Here is a 21,410-nt window from a genome sequence, read left to right on the forward strand (position 1 = left end):
TTGTGATTCTTAGTATATGCCTATCTCTCCAAATTTGAGGACAGCAGTTTGATCTGTGACTTCACTTCTTTAAGTATTTAAGAAAGATTTAAGAAGAGCTGTTGATTTTTTAATTTTGTCTTTTTCACCTGCTGTTAGGGCCAAGTGATGACTTCCAAACTCCACATGCTAGACTGGAAACTAGAAGTCTCTATCCATTTTTAACACAGTTTTGTTGAGGTATAACTTATATAACACAAAACTCACTGATTTGTAAATGTACAATTCAGTTATTTTTAGTAAATTTATATGGTTGTATAACAATCACCACAGTAAGTTTTGGAACAATTTCAATATCCCAAAAAGTTTCCCTGTTTCTACTTCAGTTCCCTTCTCTTACCACCACCTCTGGCATCCACTGATCTACTTTCTATCTCTATAAATTTGCCTTTTCTGGACATTTGATATAAATGGGATCATTGAATGTGCAGTCTTTTGTGTCTGGCTTCTGTCAGTTAGCATCATGTTTTGAGGTCTATCCATGTTGTAGCATATAACAACGTATTTTTAAAACTGAAAATTGAAGTATAGCATCTGTTTTATAGTTATCATATGTAAATATAATTATTAACACATAAGTACTATATAGTTATGGTTATATTATGTAATTATTCATATGAATAGTTATCAATAAATATTTAACCAGATTAAAAATAAGACTACATACTCTTCAAATGCACCTGTCTATAAGAAAGCCATTTCATGTCTTTATTATACATGGAACATGATGTTTGTGCTACAGACACTCATAGGTTAGCCGGTTGACATGTAAGAATGAGTCTTACCCCCAGAACTATAACAATATGGTTATAGATGCACCTGTATTGATTTATTCCAAAGATTGTGGCAATAAACAACAGATGAGCAAAACTGTTGCTAGGAGGACACATCATATTCCAATTTGCATGAGTAACATCCATGACTTCCTAAAAAGGTAATTAATCTTGTCAAGTAAATGGAATCACTCACACCTGATGTTTCTAAAAACTAGTTTGAAAACTCCAGGGCCGTCATGGTCTTAGTAGTTGTAAAAAGTCTGAAGTCGCAGAAAGTTCATGTACACAAACTACTGTACTTACAAATTATCCTCAAGTCTCTTCAAGGATTCCAAAACCAGGGAATGAACACTGTCTAAGGAGCAGGACCCAAAGCAGCTTAGAGGTGTAATGTATCTAATTTTCATCACCCAGTCATTATGCAGCTTCCTTTTAACACTGCGAAGAGAAGAAAAAAGGGAGGGGTTACGTTAGACACACACAAGCTTGCACATGGGACACCATCGTGTACGTGATACCACTTTTAACTATTTATCATCTAGCATATTTAAAATGGAAAAATAAAAATGTATTTATCAAATCAAATACCGAGCTGTAGATTCAGAATTCAAGGAATAACCTAGAAGCGTCTCTGTCTAATACGGGCACTATTATCCTCACTTTGCTGAGAAATTCGGGTCATCCAAAGGGACTGTGTTTCATTTTGCTTTGGATGAGTCAATTCATGTTCATATTTCCCATGAATACTTTCAGAACTAGAAAACTGGGGAAATTTGTAGTCCCCGGTAGTCCCTGTTTCTACTGAAGCTGAGGCTGGGACAGTTGTATTCCTGGCTCCAAAGCCTGGCTCATCAGTGCACAGGACATTTCAGTGACAGACTTAGTATTAGGGGTCAAAACTTTTATGGTAGAATTCTTGTCTTAACCTGGAGGAAACCATCTTCCCGTTGTTCTATTTACTCCTGTTTTATGGTATATTTGTTTCCTCATTCACAATGCTTATTGAGCGCCTACTGTATCCCAGGTAAAAGGACATAAGGATGACTAAGGTAAAATTCTTGTTCCCAAGTTCCTGAGATTCGGGTTGAGGAGTAGAGGTGTTTAGAACTCAAGGCGGGAATGTTCGACAATATGGGATTAAACAGAGTAGAGAGATTTCTTCCTCCACGCCAGACTGTGTTTAAAATTTGGACTCTGGTGCTGGCTACTTCCTTCTTTAATTTGTACAACATTTTGCATACCGGTATTTTCTACCCATGCCCTTACCCCCACGCATTTAAAATGAATGAATTATGTGAATATCTACTGCAGGAAAACATTAATGATAGCTCCAGAGTTTAATTACCACTTTGGCCTTAATACTTTTCATTTTGTTAGTTAGAGAATCTGTTGGTGTAAGAACAAGCCTCCCCACTCAGCCCATCTATACACTTCAGTCTTGAATAATTTAAATCATGTACATGAAGATCTCTATATGATTAAATCATCTACATGTAAATAATCACCCAAAAGAACCAGTGCAAATTATCATTCATTTAGCTGTACCCAGATTCCTCAGATTCCTCAGATCCCCCGTCTCATTTCGAACATATCCAGCTAATGGAAACAGGGATGGGAAAGAGGCCATGGAATTTTCTGACGGGTGACAAAAATCTCAGAAAGAAAATTTATGTCTCAGCTTCTATTCAAGAGCCTGTCGTAATTGGAATGAAGTGCTTAATAGTGTATATGAGGTACATAGAAAAGTTAAATGTTTTTACTTAATATTTTATCATGAACATTCTCGTTATTAAATATATTTCAAAATATTATTAAATGGGAGTGCATGGCATTCCCTAATATACTATGATTTACTGAATGCCTTTGGTACTTAAAAGCTTTTATTTTTATTTTTATTTTTTTTATTTGACAGAAAGAGAGTACAGGCAGGGGGAGCGTCAGGCAGAGGGAGAGGGAGAAGCAGGCTTTCCACTGAGCAGAGAGCCTGATGTGGGGCTCGACTCCAGGACCCTGTGATCATGACCTGAGCTGAAGGCAGAGGCTTAACCCATGGAGCCAGCCAGGTGCCCCCACTCTTGGTATTTTAAATATCCAACCAAAAAAGGTGTCTGACAAAAATATGTATTTTACATATAAATGTATTATATTTATATGGACATATTTACAAAATATGTAAACATATTTGTGGAAACTCTATTACATTTTGTTATAGATGTATATAATATCTGAATTATTTACCCAAATGATTAATCATTTAAATTAATTATTCCTCCCTTGTTGGACACTAGTGACTTTACTATTAGAAACAATGCTGTGATAACCATACTTATATTTTTAAATGCATGGGAATCCTGGGTCCTAATGTAGAAAGGTTTATTAAGACACTCAATGCATCTCCCAGACTGCTCTCCTGAAAGGGATCAAGCTCATACTTCCACCACTGATAGTCTGTGAGACTGCCCGTTTACAGAATCTACCCCATTTTCAATCCCTACCCCATTTTCATTGTTAGAAATGAGAAATTTTATCCAATTTTAAGTTGTACTTCTTTGATTAAGAATACTTCTTTGTTCCTCTGCTAATAAAAGTAATATATATTTACTGTAAAAATGTAAAAGATGGTCCAATATAAAGACAACAAAAAATCACCTAGAATCCCAGCATTTGGAGAGAATTGTTAGCATTTTTGCCTGATGATCACTTTGAAATGTTTATTGACTCTTTGCACTATGTGTGTCTGTGCATGAATTATCTGTTCACAGTCTTTGCCCATTTTTCTTGGGGAATGATTATTTTCTAATTGAACTGCCGAAACTATTAAAGAGTATTAACCCATTGTTTCTCATATTTAGTATATTTATCACAGTTTGTTACTTACTTTTTAAAGATTTATTTATTTTAGAGAGAGAGAGTGAGTGGGGGGAGGGACAGAGGGAGAGAGAGAGTCCTCAAGCAGACTCATTGCTGGGCATGGAACCTTACGTGGGGCTCGATACCAGGACCGTGAGATCATCACCTGAGCCAAAATTAAGTCAGACGCTTAACTGACTGAGCCACCCAGGTGCCCCTTCAGTTTTTTACTTTTAAAATGTTATCTTCTGATGTCCAGAAATTTTTTTTTTTCACATCTACCCAATTTTTTCTTTGAATTCTGTATCCATTGCTTTTACATTGAGGATCTTTTTCTATATTCAAGTGCTAGCAAATAGTCATATATATAATTTACAGTTTTTTCATGATTTAATTTTTTTTTCATTTAATTTACACACTTTAATTCGCTCAAGTACCTATAGACTTTAATTGTCAATAACATTTACAATTGGAATTCCAGTGGCTAATTTTCCTCTCTCTCTTCCCAGTTATGCTGGAAGTTCCTTGAGGTAAGAAGTGTTTCTTGTTCGGCTTTGTATTTCAGATCTCTACCATAGGGCCTGGTACATTGCATTCACTATACAAATACTTGAACATTGTCTATTATTAGAAAAATTCAACTGCCCATGTGATACCCTTACCTTTTAAAGTTCTTTGAGTCTAAGACTTGGCTTTGTAGTTTTTTCTTGGATTTTGCCTGCTTTAGGCCAAAGTCATCACTGTTTACTGTGAATTTGTTCACGAAACCACCATCATCCCCCAAGAGGATGTCGTCTCTGCAGAGCTGGTTGGGCAGAGACACGACACACACACAAAGAAGGCAGTGATCCATAGGCTTTATGACGAAATAGTTTTCCTAGAAGCAGAAGGATGCTTTCAGTGAGTTGTTACATTGCTCTAAATGTCCACATAGTAATCATTGCCCTATTATTTGATGAAAGTCTTACTTTCTGATATTTTTAATTTTAGATATTCACATTGTGTTAAAGAAATTTGAAAAAAGAAAAAAAGTTAACCAAGTAAAAGTTAATGAACATTCACTGTGAGCCCAGCATTGTGCTTTGGGTACCTTTTGGGAAAAAGGTGAGGTACCTTGGGCTCAATATTTTAATGAGATTTTCTGTTTGGTTGCTATGAATGTCCCTCTCTTGGATTTGTAAGGCAATACTAATGGGAAGCATAAGAAGGTTTGGCTGTTATAAGACTGCTGACGTAAAACTGTATGGGAAAATAGGAAAATCAAGTATTAACACCCCAATTATGTCATAAGAAGTTATCAGGAAATACATATCCTAACATCCAAGTTTGTCCAGAAACATTCAGCAAGCATCTATCAAGCTGCCTCTGGGCTGTTGTGCTGGGTTCACTAAGCTGTACAACGAGGGCTGTCCCAGAATTCAGTCTCTACCTAAGATAGAAGAAAAGAGTATTTAAAATTTTTTTTGTTTGGGGCACCTGGGTGGCTCAGTCGGTTAAGTATCGGTCTTCAGCTCAGGTCATGGTCCCAGGGTCCTGGGATTGAGCCCCATGTCGGGCTCCCTGCTTAGCAGGAAGCCTGCTTTTCCATCTCCCTCTATCTCTCTATCTCTCTCTCTCAAATACATAAATAAAATCTTTGAAAAAAATAAAAATTTTTTGTTTTGTTTCCTCTAGAATGAGTGAGATTTGAACATATTTAGAGCATCATTCAGTCATTCAACAAATAATCACAGAGCACCTATGATATGCCAAGAGCTGTTCTAGGCATGGGGCATTTGCTGATAAAGAAGGCCAGTTTCTGACGTGGCAGAACTACCATTCCAGTGCAGGAAATGCAGGTATAAAAACAGCATTTCATTTGGATGGTGGGAAGTGCTCTGGGGAAATAAACAAGGGTGCTATGATAACGAGTGACTGGAGAGGCCACTGTAGGTCCCCAGGTCTGGACCTACAGACCTTTGATCTGGCATGAACTGGTCCAGAGAAAGATTCAGAGGCGACTGACATGAGGAGCCCAGGACAGATGAAGGTCAAAAAAGATAAAAAGGGAAGAGCTTGGCCCTGCATGAGGCAGGAGGGAATGGGAGTGGCGGATGCAAGGATATTTTGCCTCCAGAGAGAGGAAGGAAGGAAGAAAGTAGGGTGTCCTCACTGAAGCTGTGGGTGGGAGAGCCCGAATTTGGAAGAGGACAAGCCTCATAGACTCAAATTTCTCAGGAAAATAGGGACAAGTACATCTGCTGAAAGGGAGAGAGCCTGAGGACAATAACACCCTTTTGTGATATTGCCAGGGATGGGAAAGTAACTTGGCAAGGACAAGAAAGACGTTGACAGAACCAGTGAATCCTCAGAGGAGTCTGCAGACCCTGAATTTACAGTGATGCGAACGGTGGTGGCTTCGTGTTTTTTTCTCCAGGAGGGCTGAGCCTCCGTGAGGGCGCAGAAACAGGCTGTCACATCTCACCAGGACTGGAGTTTCAAAGGATTTAGGAGAGTGGGAGGTGGGGATGGCTTCAGCCCAGATGATCTGCCCAGCTGGTGCAGGCAGGAAGGCAAAGAAGGGAGAGGAAGGGGACAAACGGAAGAGGACGGCCTCAAGGAGCTGGAGGCTTCCATGGGGCTGACAAGTGAGAGTGAAAACTGGAGAGAGCTGGATGGAAAAGAGGCTGCAGACCGTGAGACGGTGACACATCCCATAACAAAGGACACGAGGCAACAATCTGCCTTCTTTCAAGTCATCCTGGCATCATGCGCTGGGTGCAACAATGGGGACAGGAATGACAAGTTTGGTTTTTCACTGAGCCTAGGGACAAGCAGGGCACGGAGGAAGGCTAATTACTTCTTAATCCTCCCCGTCCTTTGAAGTCAGCCACTTCCTGAGGGCATTTTTGTACAATCTTGCCTCTCCATGAACTCCTAGTGCCCTTGTTTTTTGTTTGTTTGTTTTTACTGTATAGTTTGCTATACCATTATGTTATATTTTATGTCTTTTCATGACATCTTTCGAGACTGAGTTTCGTTTGAGTGCAGGGAACCTGTTCATGACTTCTATACGTCTGCGAGTGCTCGGTAAATATTGTAAATTACTTCAGTGGTAACATGTCAGGCACTGAAGGAACAACACTGGCATCTGCCCCGTTAGACATTTTGCCAGAATGAGTCATTTGATTTTTAGTAATTTTCTTAGCAAATGAAGCTGAACTGGAGGGAAAGGCTCTGAACTTGATAACATAATCAAAAAGTTAATACCTGGATTCAGAGAAGGGTATAAGAGAAGGAAGAAATTCTCTCTCTCTCTCAAAAACAAAACAAGTTTCACCAAATTAAACAGGCACTAAATGGAAAGAGTGTTCCTTTTTAATGAGCCTCACAGAATATTAACGCTGAACTTGTTTAATTGTGGACCGGATTAGTTAAACCCCCCCATTTTACAGATGAGGAACTGACACTGGGCAGAGGAGGCGGACTGCTCACATCCTCGTGGGGTGGAAGAGAAAACTCGGTACTTGGAGGGTTCCTCTTGGCACCGTACCTGGCCACTGCCTTGAGCTTTATAATCCCAGACAATAATGGTCCTTTCTGTAGTGGCAACGATTCTTTTCAGCTGTGAGAGGTAATCACATCCTGTGATCCAGGAGGTGTCCTGAGGGGAAAATACAGAATTGGGAGAGGAGGGTGTAATATGTTTTGGTCTATCCAAGGTCATGGTTACTTACTAAAGAGTAGGTCAGTTACATCTCCTTGCAGGGGAGCCTTGCAATGTCTCTTCTCTGATGTCTGGAGAAGAGGCTCTCCTCTTTCGCCCTTTGACACTTCCCTTGAGTTTCTCAGCACTGTCAGCTGGAGAGTGAGGAACGAGCTCATGCCTGTTACAGCTCCTTGGAGGCAAAGAGACACCAGCAGAGCAGGCATCTTTGTGCACTCTTCACTGTGGGGAGAACACCTCTCCACAGGGCAGTGGGGGAGGCTAGATTAAGCCGCTTCTCCGGCCCTGTCCCCATGCACACAAGTTTTAGCTATTAAAGACCTCAGTGATCATCCGGTCAATAACCGAGTTGAGCCCGGTGAGTCTGTTTTGCGTTGCCTGAAGTCACCAAGCTGGCATGGGTGGGATCGGTCACGTCAACGCACACAACAAGGCCAGAGAAACAGTCCCCATTGACGAGGGCCTACTGTGCACCCGACACTATGGCATGGATTTCAGACCTACGTTAGGAATTCTAACCTTTGTTTCAGCCTTAGAAGCGAAGGCTCCGAGGCTTAGAGAGAAGGCAGACTCGTCTGCCAGGTGGTCTGGTGCCCTCCTGGGTGGTTCAGGGCCTTCAGTGCCTGTAAGCAGGACGGAAAGGCAAGCATGTCCCTACACCTCTCACAAAGCCAAGGTGGGACTCTGAGAGCAACTTGTCACAGCTTTACAAATGCAAGTTCACTTCTCCGAGTAGCAATATGGATTAAGTAAATTACCAAATCGGACTCAAATATTTTCTGCAATTTCCAAGTTTACGATGTTTTCAAGTTATTTCCCTTGGCCATTTCCTTGTAGTTCTCACAACTTGGAGAGTGTTGGGTTTTTTGTTTTTTTTTTTTTTTAGTTCTTCATTAGGGGGAGCTCAGGAAAACCTTAGGGAGACTTTTAAATGGAAGCTTCCAGGGAGTCATGTCTCCAAGCGCTTCTCTGAAATAAATTTAACCTCAGTAAGCGAGGTGAGGGTCCTCTGCTGCTGCTCAAGGTTTAGTGCGGATCCAAGTCACACAGACTCACAGTATGAAGACATCTTATTCTTAGAGCCTATTTGATCTGCACTGAGATTGTGACTAGTAATGGAGGAACCGTCAGCACATTCCCAAAGTGGACTTCATTAGGAGTTTATAACATGTACTTACCGTAACACTGGTGCTGGTCTGGACTCTCATCTATAAACAAAGGAGAGAAGAATGAAAGCTCATTGGCACTATAATAAAAATTGAGAAAGTTGGCTCTAAAAGAACATATCTCCACGGTTTAATTTTACTTGTCATTCCTACCTTCTGTGAGTTTCCTCCTTTCCCTCAAAAACCTGGCTCTGTAGAATGATTCACTGCTGGCTTTGGACACGGTTGGTGCTTCTTTTTTTTTTCTTTTTTTTTAAGGTTTTATTTATTTATTTGAAAGAGAGAGACAGAGATGGTGAGAGAGAACAGAGGCTGTGGGGAGAGGGAGAAGCAGGGTCCCCACTCAGTGGGGAGCTAGACCCAAGGCTCTATCCCAGGACTTTGGGATCATGACCTGAGCAGAAGGCAGATGCTTAACCTACTGAGCCACCCAAGCGCCCCACAGTTGGTGCTTCTGTGACTTGCCTTTAAGCCTGATAACTGTGCTCTTAGATTACACTGTACTAATGATTTTTCCGTTTGCAAACTGTCTCATATTCTTTAGTTTTCAGAGCAACATAGGATATCAAAAAGAGGGAATACAAAATAATACTAACAGCAACGGCAAGAGTGGTCTGAAAGGATGCTAACTAGGTCAGTATGAATACAGCTTGGTGTGCGGGGAAAATTACGGCTTCATTTGGAAGTTACCTCTCAGGTTCCTGAGAGACACAAGAACCTTCTACCCAGTGGGCTTCCTCTCTTACTGGATAAGTTATCTACTGCATGAATTTCACGCCTGGGTACGTGCAGGTAGAGAAAATAGATTTAGTCCACACAGGCCTGTAAGCTACCAGAGCAACCTCTTCTCCCCTTAGGGCATGCTAATTGCTTTCAAGGTCAAGGTCAGTATTTGAAGTCTATGAATGACCTAGTTTCTTTTGCATGGTCATGTGGTCTTGGGAAAAGTACAGAAAACGGCTGCCCAGAAGGAATAGATTACGTGAAAAGAGGGAAACTTAAATTAGATCCCTAAAACTGTTAGTCATGGTCATCTCAGACTGTCTTTCATCTGAAGAGTTCAAAGACGCTTTTCCATCCAGGGACGTTTTTCCAGACAGGAAATATTAAGTGCCCTCAGGAAACTGGGGAGCCCAGAACAGAGCTCCTGTGATTTTCCTCTCCTACTTCTCTATTTCCATCCTTAATGGAAAGCACATGCTTCAGTTTCTTTTACCACCCTTAAAAGTTACATAATCCTGATGGATATCTTCTGAATTTTGAAAACCTAGCCTTTTTTGGAAGAATTTTTGTTAATGACATTTACAGTGTCTATCACCAAACCCTCTAGAGAACACCGTGAAAATCCTTAACTATGTGTATTGTACTTTACAGAGAGCCTAAATTATGGATTAACCTATTATATTTTATGTTGTTCATGACTACCTTTTAATAAATTTTTCCTGTGACCTACCTTAACATTAGCTTTTCACAGAATGTGTCATCCTATATGTAAGACACACAACATTCAAAATGCTGTTTATTCCTGGTGTATCAAATCTTTTTTTAAAAAAGATTTTATTTATTTATTTGACAGACAGAGATCACAAACAGGCAGAGAGGCAGGCAGAGAGAGGGGGGGAAGCAGGCTCCCTGCTGAGCAGAGAGCCCCATGCGGGGCTCGATCCCAGGACCCTGGGATCATGACCTGAGCTGAAGGCAGAAGCTTTAACCCATTGAGCCACCCAGGAGCCACTGGTGTATCAAATCTTCAAGTAATTTTTAAGCATTTTTTTTCTCTCCAACTGCATGGTTTTTATAAGACACAGATGTGTTTGTGAATGTACACGTATGTACCTCTAAGCATGGGTGAATGAGTGTGTGTGCGTGCATGCGTGAGAGAGAGGTCTGTGGTATATGAAAAGGCCCCCTCACTTATTTCACATAATCCTGAGCTATGTCATCAGGAAGATCATTATTTTTCTTCTCGTGTTCTTTACATTCCATCTTTGTTCTATCTTTGAGGAAATGAAAGAAAATGAGAAGGGAACTAAGGCACCAAGGAGAAAGGAGAATGAGGAAAGTTTTCATGTTTAGATGAGGCCACGCAGTTCTGTTTTCACACTGTTTGTCCGTGATTGCAACCACCACCATGTTCTGAGTGCTCACAGTGGTGCTAGGTAAGCACTTTGTGTGCATTAATTCCAGCAGCACAGCTGCCTCGGTTCTGAATGAAGGAGCCAGGGCATGGAGATGCATAGGTAACACACACACAGCTGGCAAGTGCCCGAGCTGGGCAGGGACGCCAGGCTCCGTGTCCACACCAGGAACCGTCAACTGCCCCTCCTCGGGGCCCAGGAAGCTTGATCCCTGAAGGGCTAAACATTACTGTTGAAATTGTAATCATTTGATGATCATTTTAAATATAGTTTACTTGGGGACGCCTGGGTGGCTCAGTTGGTTAAGCGGCTGCCTTCGGCTCAGGTCATGATCCCAGCGTCCTGGGATCGAGTCCCACATCGGGCTCCTTGCTCGGCGGGGAGCCTGCTTCTCCCTCTGCCTCTGCCTGCCTCTCTGTCTGCCTGTGCTCGCTCACTCTCTCTCCCTCTGTCTCTGACAAATAAATAAATAAATAAAATCTTTAAAAAAAAATAAAATAAAAAAAAATTATAGTTTACTTGTATAAAGCTTATCTCTAGTTGGAAATGAACCCATCACTGGAATTATTTGCTTTGATATTTATTTTTTTGATAGTCCCTTTTATTTTCATAGTGAAATACTGTGTGGTCTATATCATTACACATTCCAATACAATCTTGCATGGTTTGGAAGTGGAAGCCCAAAACTTATAAATTTAGAAGTGACAATAATAGTTATGTCCTACTTGGACATGGGAATTTATTGTTCATATAATGCTTCTACGTTCATTGTGTCATTTACCTTCACTACAGCCGCTGAGGGAGAGAGGACTGGTTCTGGTGTCATTTCATAAATGTGAGAAGAGGCATAATAAGTTGCCTCATTAAGTTCCCTATTTAACAGCCTAGCTGGTAAAACATAGGAGCCAGAATGTGAACCACCTTTTAACTCCAAGTCCAAGGTTCTTGTTGGGACCCTCTATACTTGTTAGGATTCTGACAAAATCACTTGTCTCGTGAGTTTTTCTGATTTAATCCAAGAAGTTATCCAGGATCATCCTTTAATTATGCTGATGCCACATGGTTTGGTAAGACTCCTTGAGGAACGCTTGGGTGGCTCAGTCTGTTAAGCTTCCAACTCTTGCTTTCAGCTCAGGTCATGATCTCAGGGTTTAGGATGGAGCCCTGTGTCTGGGTTCATGCTCAGCACAGAGTCTGTTTTAAGATTCTCTCTCCCTCCCGCTCTGACCCTCCCATTCGTGCTCTGTCTCTCTCTAAAACAAACAAATAAATATTTAAAAAAAAAATACTACCTGAGGAACACTGCCAAATGCAGTTACCAAAATCTCAAAAATTGCTCCAGGGCTCAGCAATCCTCTCTTTTTAGCAACATCTGTCTTTATTTTTTGGAATAACTCTGAAATATGTTTATGTTTGCTGTTGTACCTGATAAGTATGCATAGTGCATAGACGACAGAGACAAAGGAGGGAAAGAACGAATGAACACGTGAATGAAAGGAGGAAGGGAAGAGGGAGGTGGGGGGAATCCAAGCTGTCAAATTACCTGGCTATTAAAGACTGTTATCAATCCTTTCTGAGAAGCTGTGATTAGTAAATCCAACTGAGGGACCTTGACAATGCATTTAATCACATCCCGTCTTCTACTACCTGCCAACAACATAATATGCATTTTAATTCCCAGCAGTCAAGATCCTGAAACTAATTTGTTAGGTTTGTTTTTAAAAGAAAAGAGTAAGCAAAGAAACTTTTTACCTTTTTGCTGAAAAAGCAGATTAAACCATAAAACTCAGCACCTGTTGCTTTTCTTAGCACTAATTTTTGTATTTAAACTCAATTAGCCAGCATATAGTACCTCATTAGTTTCAGATGTAGAGTTCAATAATTCATCAGTTGCATATAACACCCAATGCTCATCACCTCATGTGCCCTCCTTCATTCCCATCACCCAGTTATCCCATCACTCACCCACCTTCCCTCTAGCAACCCTCAATTTGTTACCTAGAGTTGAGTCTCTCATGGTGTGTCTCCCTGAGTTTCTTCCTTTCCATTTTCCCTCCCTTCCCTTATGATCTTCTGTGTTGTTTTATATATTCCACATGAGTGAAACCATGATAATTGTCTTTCTCTGACTGACTTATTTCACTCAGCAAAACACCCTCCAGTTCCATCCAAGTCAATATCAATGGTAAGTATTCATCCTTTTTGATGGCTGAGTAATATTCCATTGTAGATATGAACGACATCTTCTTTATCCATTCATCTGTCGATGGACATCTTATTGCTTTATCATCATCCCTGGAGATACTAATCTGAATCTATGACACTTTCCCAATCAATGTGCTGCATGAATTCCTAGAGAAAATGTATATATACTCATGTTCCTGCCACATATTTTGCAGAGAACATGTTTTGCAAACATCTTTGGGAATTATTCCATTTTGAGATTTCCACATCTCTCAGGAATCCTTCCTTTGAACAGTCACCATCATGATTTACACAGAGTAAAAGCCTAATATGATCTCGGGCTTTTGGGCATAAGAGAATAAAACCACCTTAATGTTGTTATTAAGGATTTTTTGTTTGTTTTTGAGTGTTTTGAAAAAAAAAAAATTCCTTCATGGTTTTTTGTTTGGTTGGTTTGTTTTTTGCCTATGTGCTGAATTGATAAAACCATATATATGGGACCTCTTTCCAGCATGATCAGTTTTCATAATTGTAAGCTCTTCAGAAAAGCAAGTGGACAGATCTCATACTCCAGTGTTATCAGCCTAATCCATGCATTCTCAAAAGACAAAATACAGTCCTCAAGGGGGTACAGACTGGTTCTTGGGGGACATAAATGAGTCTTGCTCTTTTTGTGTATAAAGCACAAATACACAAACTTACATAAACAGATACATAGTACATCCGACATGTTAAAGTGTCATGGAGTTGGGGAGGAGTGCAGGGGGTGCAATCGGGGAAAAAATGTCTAAAAGACTCCTAGGGAGCCCTTATACTGAAACAAGCATGAAAACAGTATAAAGAAAAACTAATGAAAGGAAGGTTAAGAACACTGTCCTGTTCCAAGCTACCACCACTCCCTCTCCTTTGGCCCCCCCAACCTGGACTATTTTCAACTGCAGGTGTAATTTCTGTCTTCAGCTCCCAATTTTTTTTGAGAAAATGTTAAAACCCAAATTCATTTGGAAAGGAAATTAAAAATATCACCTGAAATTACAACTCGCTGTTTTCTGGAAATAAGGAAAACCAAATTTTCTTCATCCATCTGGGATGCAAGAGAATCTTCTTCAGAGGAGAAGTATCCAAAGATCTAAAATGCCAAACAACACGCATATAAACATGTGCAGTATCTCAAAATTGGTTGTAACATAACAGGTTTGATATTGGTTAAGTTAAAGTTTAATTTGGATGAATGGTCAACACCTTGCTTTCTAAATGCCAGGGCATTGTCCGTATCGAGAGAAGGCAGCTAAATATATTCAACACATCCTATGCTGATGGCCCATGATTTCTACACAGTTGCTGAATCTTCTTTCTGGTGGATGAATTGGTGTGCCAGGCTGGTGTCTTTGCTCAGACTCACAGTTCTTTTAGGAGCTAACATTTTTGTTTGGCAATCAAATCAGGCTTCATCAGACAGGGTCCCCACTGCGAACCTTGACATCGAATTTGGCCATTCCTACCCATTTTCCATAAATTTTCCTGGGCAAGTTTTTTCATCCCTACTAAGGGGAGTTTTAGCATTTAAGAGATAGTATAGTTTCTCTATTTAACTGTTCCAAATGTTACTCTCTAGGCACTGCATGAAAATAAATTACTATGAGAGAATCCCAAGGAGGAAGAGTATTCTTTATTTGTAGATAAATTGTCAAATTCTGTAATTCCAAGGAATTTGAAAAATAAGATAGCTGTTCTTCAGTTGTCTTGTGAATAAGTAAAATTCTCATAAATGAAGGACACAATTGTTTCTCATACAGGTGAGCCTAGTTAGCGCTTGTCAGTGAATGAAGGAATGAACTGTGGCGAATCGAACATTAACCGTATGTACAAACCACTGGGAATCCTTTTAAAGTGCATATTCTGATTTAGTTGGTCTGGGGTGGGGCCACAGAGTCTGCATTTCTGCATTTCTGCATTTCATGAGCTCCTCATGAGGGGCCACGCTTTTGGTATAAAAGATCTAGAGACCAAGTTGACTGAAAATAATCAAAATCAGCCATATATTAGCTTTTTTTATTTTTCAAAAATTTTATTTATTTATTTTCAGTGTAACAGAATTGTTTATGCATCACACCTAGTGCTCCATGTAATCCGTGCCCTCCATAATACCCACCTGTTTCCCTGCTGGCTCTGCCCAGAGGTCTCTCTTCTGTTTCAGGACATGGGTCCTCTGTCTCACACCAGCAATGGCCCTTCAAATATCACACTGCCCCCCACCCCACCGCAGATAATCCCAGATAATATCCCTACTTTAATTCAGCTGATTAGCAACATTAATTGCACCTGCAAAATCCTTCTGTAGCAGTAGCTAAATTAGTGTGTGATTGAATAACCAGGGCATGGGATCTTGGAAGGGGGCACCTTTAGAATTCTGCCTATCATATCCGCATTTTTAAAGTGCAATTCAGTTTGATTTACATTCCTTGCACAAAATGCAACAAAAACATGGCAAATGCTTGCAACCAATTTAACTCCAGACTACAGTGAGGCATAATTTTTAGATAATAATGTAAATTGATGATGTTAAAGATGATAATTTCTGTGCTAATGAATTCCAGGGTTTCTCAGGGTCAGAGAACTGCACACCATATGTATTATCACTGAATTTGAGATAACATTCTGTATGTCTATAATACTTATATTGCGAAAGCAGTTTACAGATGGTTATTTAACTCAATCTGCAATTTTGCAGTAATTCTTACAGACACAGCAACAGCATATCTGTTAAGTGTCTGAGAACAAATGTGGAAGGCTGGCCTTTGACAGGCTATATTGGCTCTTTTGACTAGCACTTGGGTCTAAAGCCAGGTTCTAGACCTACTAGTCCCATGACTTCAGGGCCCTCCCTTAATTTCTCTGTGCCTGAGTTTCCCCACCTGTAAAAAATAATAACTCCAACCTCACACCTTGGTGTCAGAATCAAATGAGGAAATCGTGATTAGATTACGTAGTAAATAGGAAGATAAGAAAGTACCTGGATGGGTCAGAGGAGCAAGATGGCAGAGGAGAAGCAGACTTAAATTTCCTCTGGTCCAAGGAATTCAGCTAAGATAGTTACCAAACCATTCTGAACACCTACAAACTCAACAAGAGATCAAAGAAAAGAACAGCAGCAATTCTATGAACAGAAAAGTGACCATTTCTGGAACGTAGGACTTGTGGAGAAGTGAATCCGAGGCGGTATATGGGGAGAGACCATGGTGGTGGTGAGGAGCCTTCATCATCCACTTAACAGCAAGCAGTAGAGCAGCTGCATGAAATCGGAACTTTCAGAAGTCAGCTCCGTGGAGGGACGTCGCTCCAGAGGCTAAGCAGGGGGTGGAGCCCTTACAGGGACAGTGTGGTCTCAGGACCCTCAGGGTCACAGGAAGACGGGGGGTGTCTGAGTGTAGCAGAGCTCCCAGGTGTCGGAGTGGGGAAGCCGCAGGTAGAGACGGAGCTGAGCAGTGAGCAATCAGCTCAGGGTTACCTTAAATCATAATCCGAGGCAGTAGAACCACAGCTCTTCAAGCAGGGACACAAGTGGCAGCTCCAGGGAGACTCCCCTTCCTGCTCTGGGAGAAGCAGCGCAGCAGGAATCTGCCCGGTCTGGGGAGACTCCAAACGGGGCCCCACGCCAGAGACAGAAATGCTCAGTCACAGGCCGGGTGAGCTCGGAGCACGGCCTGAGACCAGGGAGACAAGAGGGACTGACGTCTTTTCTCCCAGGGCGCACTGAGTGGGGCCCTGAGCTCTCAGCTCCTCTGGCCAGAGACCCAGCGGCCGCCATCTTCATTCCCGTCCTCCCAAGCGGTATGGAAAGCGCTCAGGGAACAAAAGCTCCAGCGCGAACCCGAGCACATTGCTTAGTCCGGCCCCTGGCAAGGGCGGTGCAATTTGGCCTCAGGCAAAGACACCTGAGAGTCCCGGCAACAGGCCCCTCCCGGAGAAGATCAGCAAGAACATCCAGCCAAGACCAAGTTCACTGATTAATGAGAACTGAAGAATTCTAGTTCTAGTGGAAGGCGGCACCTAGAATTCATGGCTTTCCTCCCCATGATTCTTTAGTCTTCCAAAGCTAAATTTTTAAAACTCTATTTTTTCTTTTCTTATTTTTTTTTAAAGATTTTCTTTATTTATTTGACAGACAGATTACAAGTAGGCAGAGAGGCAGACAGAGAGAGAGGGGGAAGCAGGCTCCTCGCTGAGCAGAGAGCCCCATGCAGGGCTTGATCCTAGGACCCTGAGATCACAACCCGAGCCAAAGGCAAAGGCTTAACCCTCTGACCACCCAGGTGCCCCTCTTTTCTTATTTTTGAAAAATTTTTCCTCTTTCCTATTTTAACCAAATCTTGTTTCAACACCTTTTTTAAAATCTTTTTTCTAATTTTCAATTTTATAGTCATATGCTATCCATTCACTGTATTTAACATATATATATATATATATACATGTATATATATATATATATATATATGTATTTCTTAAAGTTTTGGGATACAGTTTCTTCTAACAGACCCAAATATACCCTATATCTAGTGTATGGCTTTGTTCTACTCCTGCCTGATCACATTCTCTCTTTTTAAAAAATTTATTTATTTATTTTTCTTTTCCCCAACTTCTTATCTTATTAATTCCTTTTTAAAAATCTTTTTAATTTTCATCTTTATAGTCATATTCATCCCTTCATCATATTTACCCTTATTTTTGTATATATATATTTTTTTCCTTTACAATTTTGGGAGGCAGTTTCTTCTAACAGACCAATATATACCGCAAATCAAGTGTGTGGCTCTTACAACTCACCAGCCTTGAGATCTATATATGTATATATATATATTTACACTTATATTTATATTTTTCTGGAGTTGTTATTATCCTTTTAACATTTTGTTCTTTCATTCATCTGTTCTTCTCTGGACAACCTGACAAAGTGGAAAAACTCACCTCAGAAAAAAGAACAAGAGGCAGTACCAACCACTAGGGACATAATGAGCATTAGTAGGATGTTGGAACTAGAGTTCAGAATGATGATTATAAAGATACTAGCCATGCTTGAAAAAAGCATGGAAGATACTAGAGAATCCCTTTTTGGATACTAGAGAGCCAAAATCTAACCAAGTTGAAATAAAAAAAGCTATTAAGGAGGTGCAATAAAAAATGGAGGATCTTACTGCTAGGATAAGTGAGGCAGAAGAGAGAATGAGAGATATAGAAGACCAAATGATGAAGAATAAAGAAGCTGAGAGAAAGAGTGGCAAACAACTCCTGGATCACAAGGGGAGAATTCAAGAAATAAGTGATACCATAAGATGAAACAATATTAGAATAATTGTGATGCCAGAAGAAGAAGAAAGAGAGAGGGAGGCAGAAGGTATATTGGGGAAAATTATAGTGGAGAACTTCCCTAATTTGGGTAAGGAAACAGGCATCAAAATCCAGGAGGCACAGAGAACCCACCCTCGAAATCAATAAAAATAGGTCAACACCCCGTCATCTAATAGTAAAAATTAAAAGTCTCAGAGACAAAGAGAAAATCCTGAAAGCAGCTCAGGACAAGATGTCTGTCACCTACAATAGTAGAAATATTAGGTTGGCAGCAGACCTATCCACAGGGACCTGGCAGGCCAGATAGGACTGACATGATACAGTCAGAGCACTAAATGAGAAAAATAATGCAGCCAAGAATACTATATCCAGCTAGGCTGTCATTGAAAATAGAAGGAGAAATAAAAAGCTTCCAGGACAAACAAAAATGAAAAGAATTTGCAAACACCAAACCAGCCCTATGGGAAATATTGGAAGGGTCCTCTAAGAAAAGAGAGAGCCTAAAAGCAACGTAGACCCGGAAGGAACAGAGACAATATACAGTAACAGTCAACTTACATGCAATACAATGACACTAAATTCATATCTTTCTGTCATTATCCTGAATGTAAAAGGGCTAAATGCCCCAATCAAAAGACACGGGGTATCAGAACAGATAAAAAAAACAAGACCTGTCAGTATGATGTCTGCAAAAGACTCATTTTAGACCCAAAGACACCTCCAGATTTAAAGTGAGGGGGTGGAAAACAATTTACTATGCTAAGTCATCAAAAGAAAGCTGGGGTGGCAATCTTTATATCAGACAAATTAGATTTTAATCCAAAGACTATCATAGAGATGAGGAAGGAAACTATATCATACTTAAATTGTCTGTTCAACAAGAAGATCTAACAATTTTAAATATCTATGCCCTAATATGGGAGCAGCCAATTACATAAACCAATTAATAATCAAAATCAAGGAAACACATCAACAATAATATAATAATAGTAGGGGATTTAACACTCCCCTTACTGAAATGGACAGATCATCTAAGCAAAAGATCAACAAGGAAATAAAGGCTTTACATGACCTGCTGGACCCAGATGGACATCACAGATATATTCAGAATATTCCATCCCAAAGAAACAGAATACACATTCTTCTCTAGTGCACATGGAACATTTTCCAGAATAGATCACATTCTGGGTCACAAATCCAGTCTCAACTGGTACCAAAAGACCAGCTTCCCAAGGGAATTCTACCAAACATTTAAGAAGAATTAATACCTATTCTCCAGAAACTGTTCCAAAAGATAGAAGTGGAAGGAAAACTGCCAAACTCATTTTATGAGACCAACATTACCTTGATTCCCAAAACTAGACCAAGACCCCATCAAATAGGAGAATTACAGACCAATAGCCCTGATGAACTTGGATCCAAAAATTCTCACCAAAATACTAGCCAAAAGGATCCAACAGTATATCAAAAGGATTACTCACCACAACCAAGTGGGATTTATTCCTGGGCTGCAAAGGTGGTTCAACATCTGCAAATAAATTAATGTGATATAGTACATTAAAAAAAGAAATATCAAGAAATGTATTATACTCTCAGTAGATGCTGAAAAAGCATTTGACAAAGTACAGCATCCTTTCTTGATCAAAACTCTTCACAGTGGAGGAATATGACAGGGATATCCACAGGAACATGACAGGGATATCCACTATGACCACCTATTCGATGTAGCACTAGAAGTCCTAGCTCAGCAATCAGGCAACAAAAAGAAATAAAAGCCATCCGAATCAGCAAAGAAGAAGTCAAACTCTCTTTGCAGATGATATGGTACTTTATGTGGAAAACCCAAAGAGTCTACTCCAAACTGCTAGAACTCATACAGGAACTCAGTAAAGTGGCAGGATATAAAATCAATGCACAGAAATCAGTTGCATTTCAATACAGCAACAACAAGACAGAAAAAAGAGAAATTAAGGAGTTGACCCCATTTACAATTGCACCCCAAGCCATAAGATACCTAGGAATAAATCTAATCAAAGAGGCAAAGACTCTGTACTCAGAAAACTAAGAATACTCCTGATGGAAATTGAGGAAGACACAAAGAAATTGAAAAATGTTCCATGCTCGTGGATTGGAAGAACAAACATTGTGAAAATTTCTATGTTGCCTAGAGCAATCTACACATTTAATGCAATCCCTATGAAAATACCATCAACTTTTTTCAAAGAAAAGGAACAAATAATCCTAAAATTTATATCGAACCAGAAAAGACCCCGAATAGCTAGAGAAATGTTGAAAAAGAAAACCAGTGCTGGCAGCATCACAATTCCAGACTTCAAGCTCTATTACAAAGCTGGAATCATCAAGACAGTGTGGTACTGGCACAAAAACAGACACACAGATCAATGGAACAGAATAAGAGAGCCCAGAAATGGACCATCAACTCTATAGTCAACTAATCTTCGACAAAGCAGGAAAGAATATACAATGGAAAAAAGACAGTCTCTTCAATAAATGGTGTTGGGAAAATTGGACAACCACATGCAGAAGATTGAAACTGGATCACTTCCTTACACCACACACAAAAATGGACTCAAAACTGGTGGAAGACCTCAATGTGAGACAGGAATGCATCAAAATCCTACGGGAGAACACAGGCAGCAACCTCTTTGAACTCAGCTGCAGCAACTTCTTCCTAGAAACATCACCCAAGGCAAGGGAAGCAAGGGTTAAAATGAACTAATGGGACTTAATCAAGATAAACAGTTTGCCCAGCAAAGGAAACAGTCAACAAAACCAAAAGACAACAGAAAGAATGGGAGAAGATATTTTCAAATGACATATCATATAAAGGACTAGTAATCAAAATATATAAAGAACTTATCAAACTCAACACCCAAAGAACAAATAATCCAAACAAGAAATGGGCAGAAGACATGAACAGACATGTCCACAAGGAAGACATCCAAATGACCCACAGACACATGAAGAAGTGCTCAGCATCACTGGGCATCAGGGAAATACAAATCAAGACCACAGTGAGATACCACCTCACACCAGTCAGAATGGCTAAAATTAGCCAGTCATGAAATGACAGGTGTTGGTGAGGATGCAGAGAAAGGGGAACCCTGCACTGTTGGTGAGAAGGCAAGCTGGTACATCCACCCTGGAAAACAGTATGGAGGTTCCTCAAAAAGTTGAAAATAGA

At 40.2% G+C, this 21,410-nt stretch overlaps 1 protein-coding gene across 3 annotated transcripts in view; it reads right to left on the reverse strand.

The window, feature by feature from the left end:
• Positions 1-21,410, reverse strand: part of WDR64 (WD repeat domain 64) — a 137,587-nt gene that overhangs the window by 102,210 nt on the left and 13,967 nt on the right. Inside the window, exons 1-7 of one of the 3 annotated variants that reach the window (XM_032862932.1) lie at positions 15,873-15,912; positions 13,886-13,988; positions 12,219-12,322; positions 8,550-8,579; positions 7,198-7,308; positions 4,328-4,542; positions 1,119-1,253 (exon numbers count right to left, since the gene is read on the reverse strand). In XM_032862932.1, the coding sequence (XP_032718823.1) occupies positions 1,119-1,253; positions 4,328-4,542; positions 7,198-7,308; positions 8,550-8,579; positions 12,219-12,322; positions 13,886-13,943 (653 nt within the window). In that variant the 5' untranslated portion in view covers positions 13,944-13,988; positions 15,873-15,912. Of the gene's footprint in view, positions 1-1,118; positions 1,254-4,327; positions 4,543-7,197; positions 7,309-8,549; positions 8,580-12,218; positions 12,323-13,885; positions 13,989-15,872; positions 15,913-21,410 lie in introns of those variants that run through there. The other 2 variants (XM_032862931.1, XM_032862930.1) reach the window with 2 other exon arrangements.

This window comes from Lontra canadensis, unplaced genomic scaffold, assembly GCF_010015895.1.
Source record: "Lontra canadensis isolate GAN:19392208 unplaced genomic scaffold, GSC_riverotter_1.0 scaffold24, whole genome shotgun sequence".
Lineage (NCBI taxonomy): Eukaryota > Metazoa > Chordata > Mammalia > Carnivora > Mustelidae > Lontra > Lontra canadensis.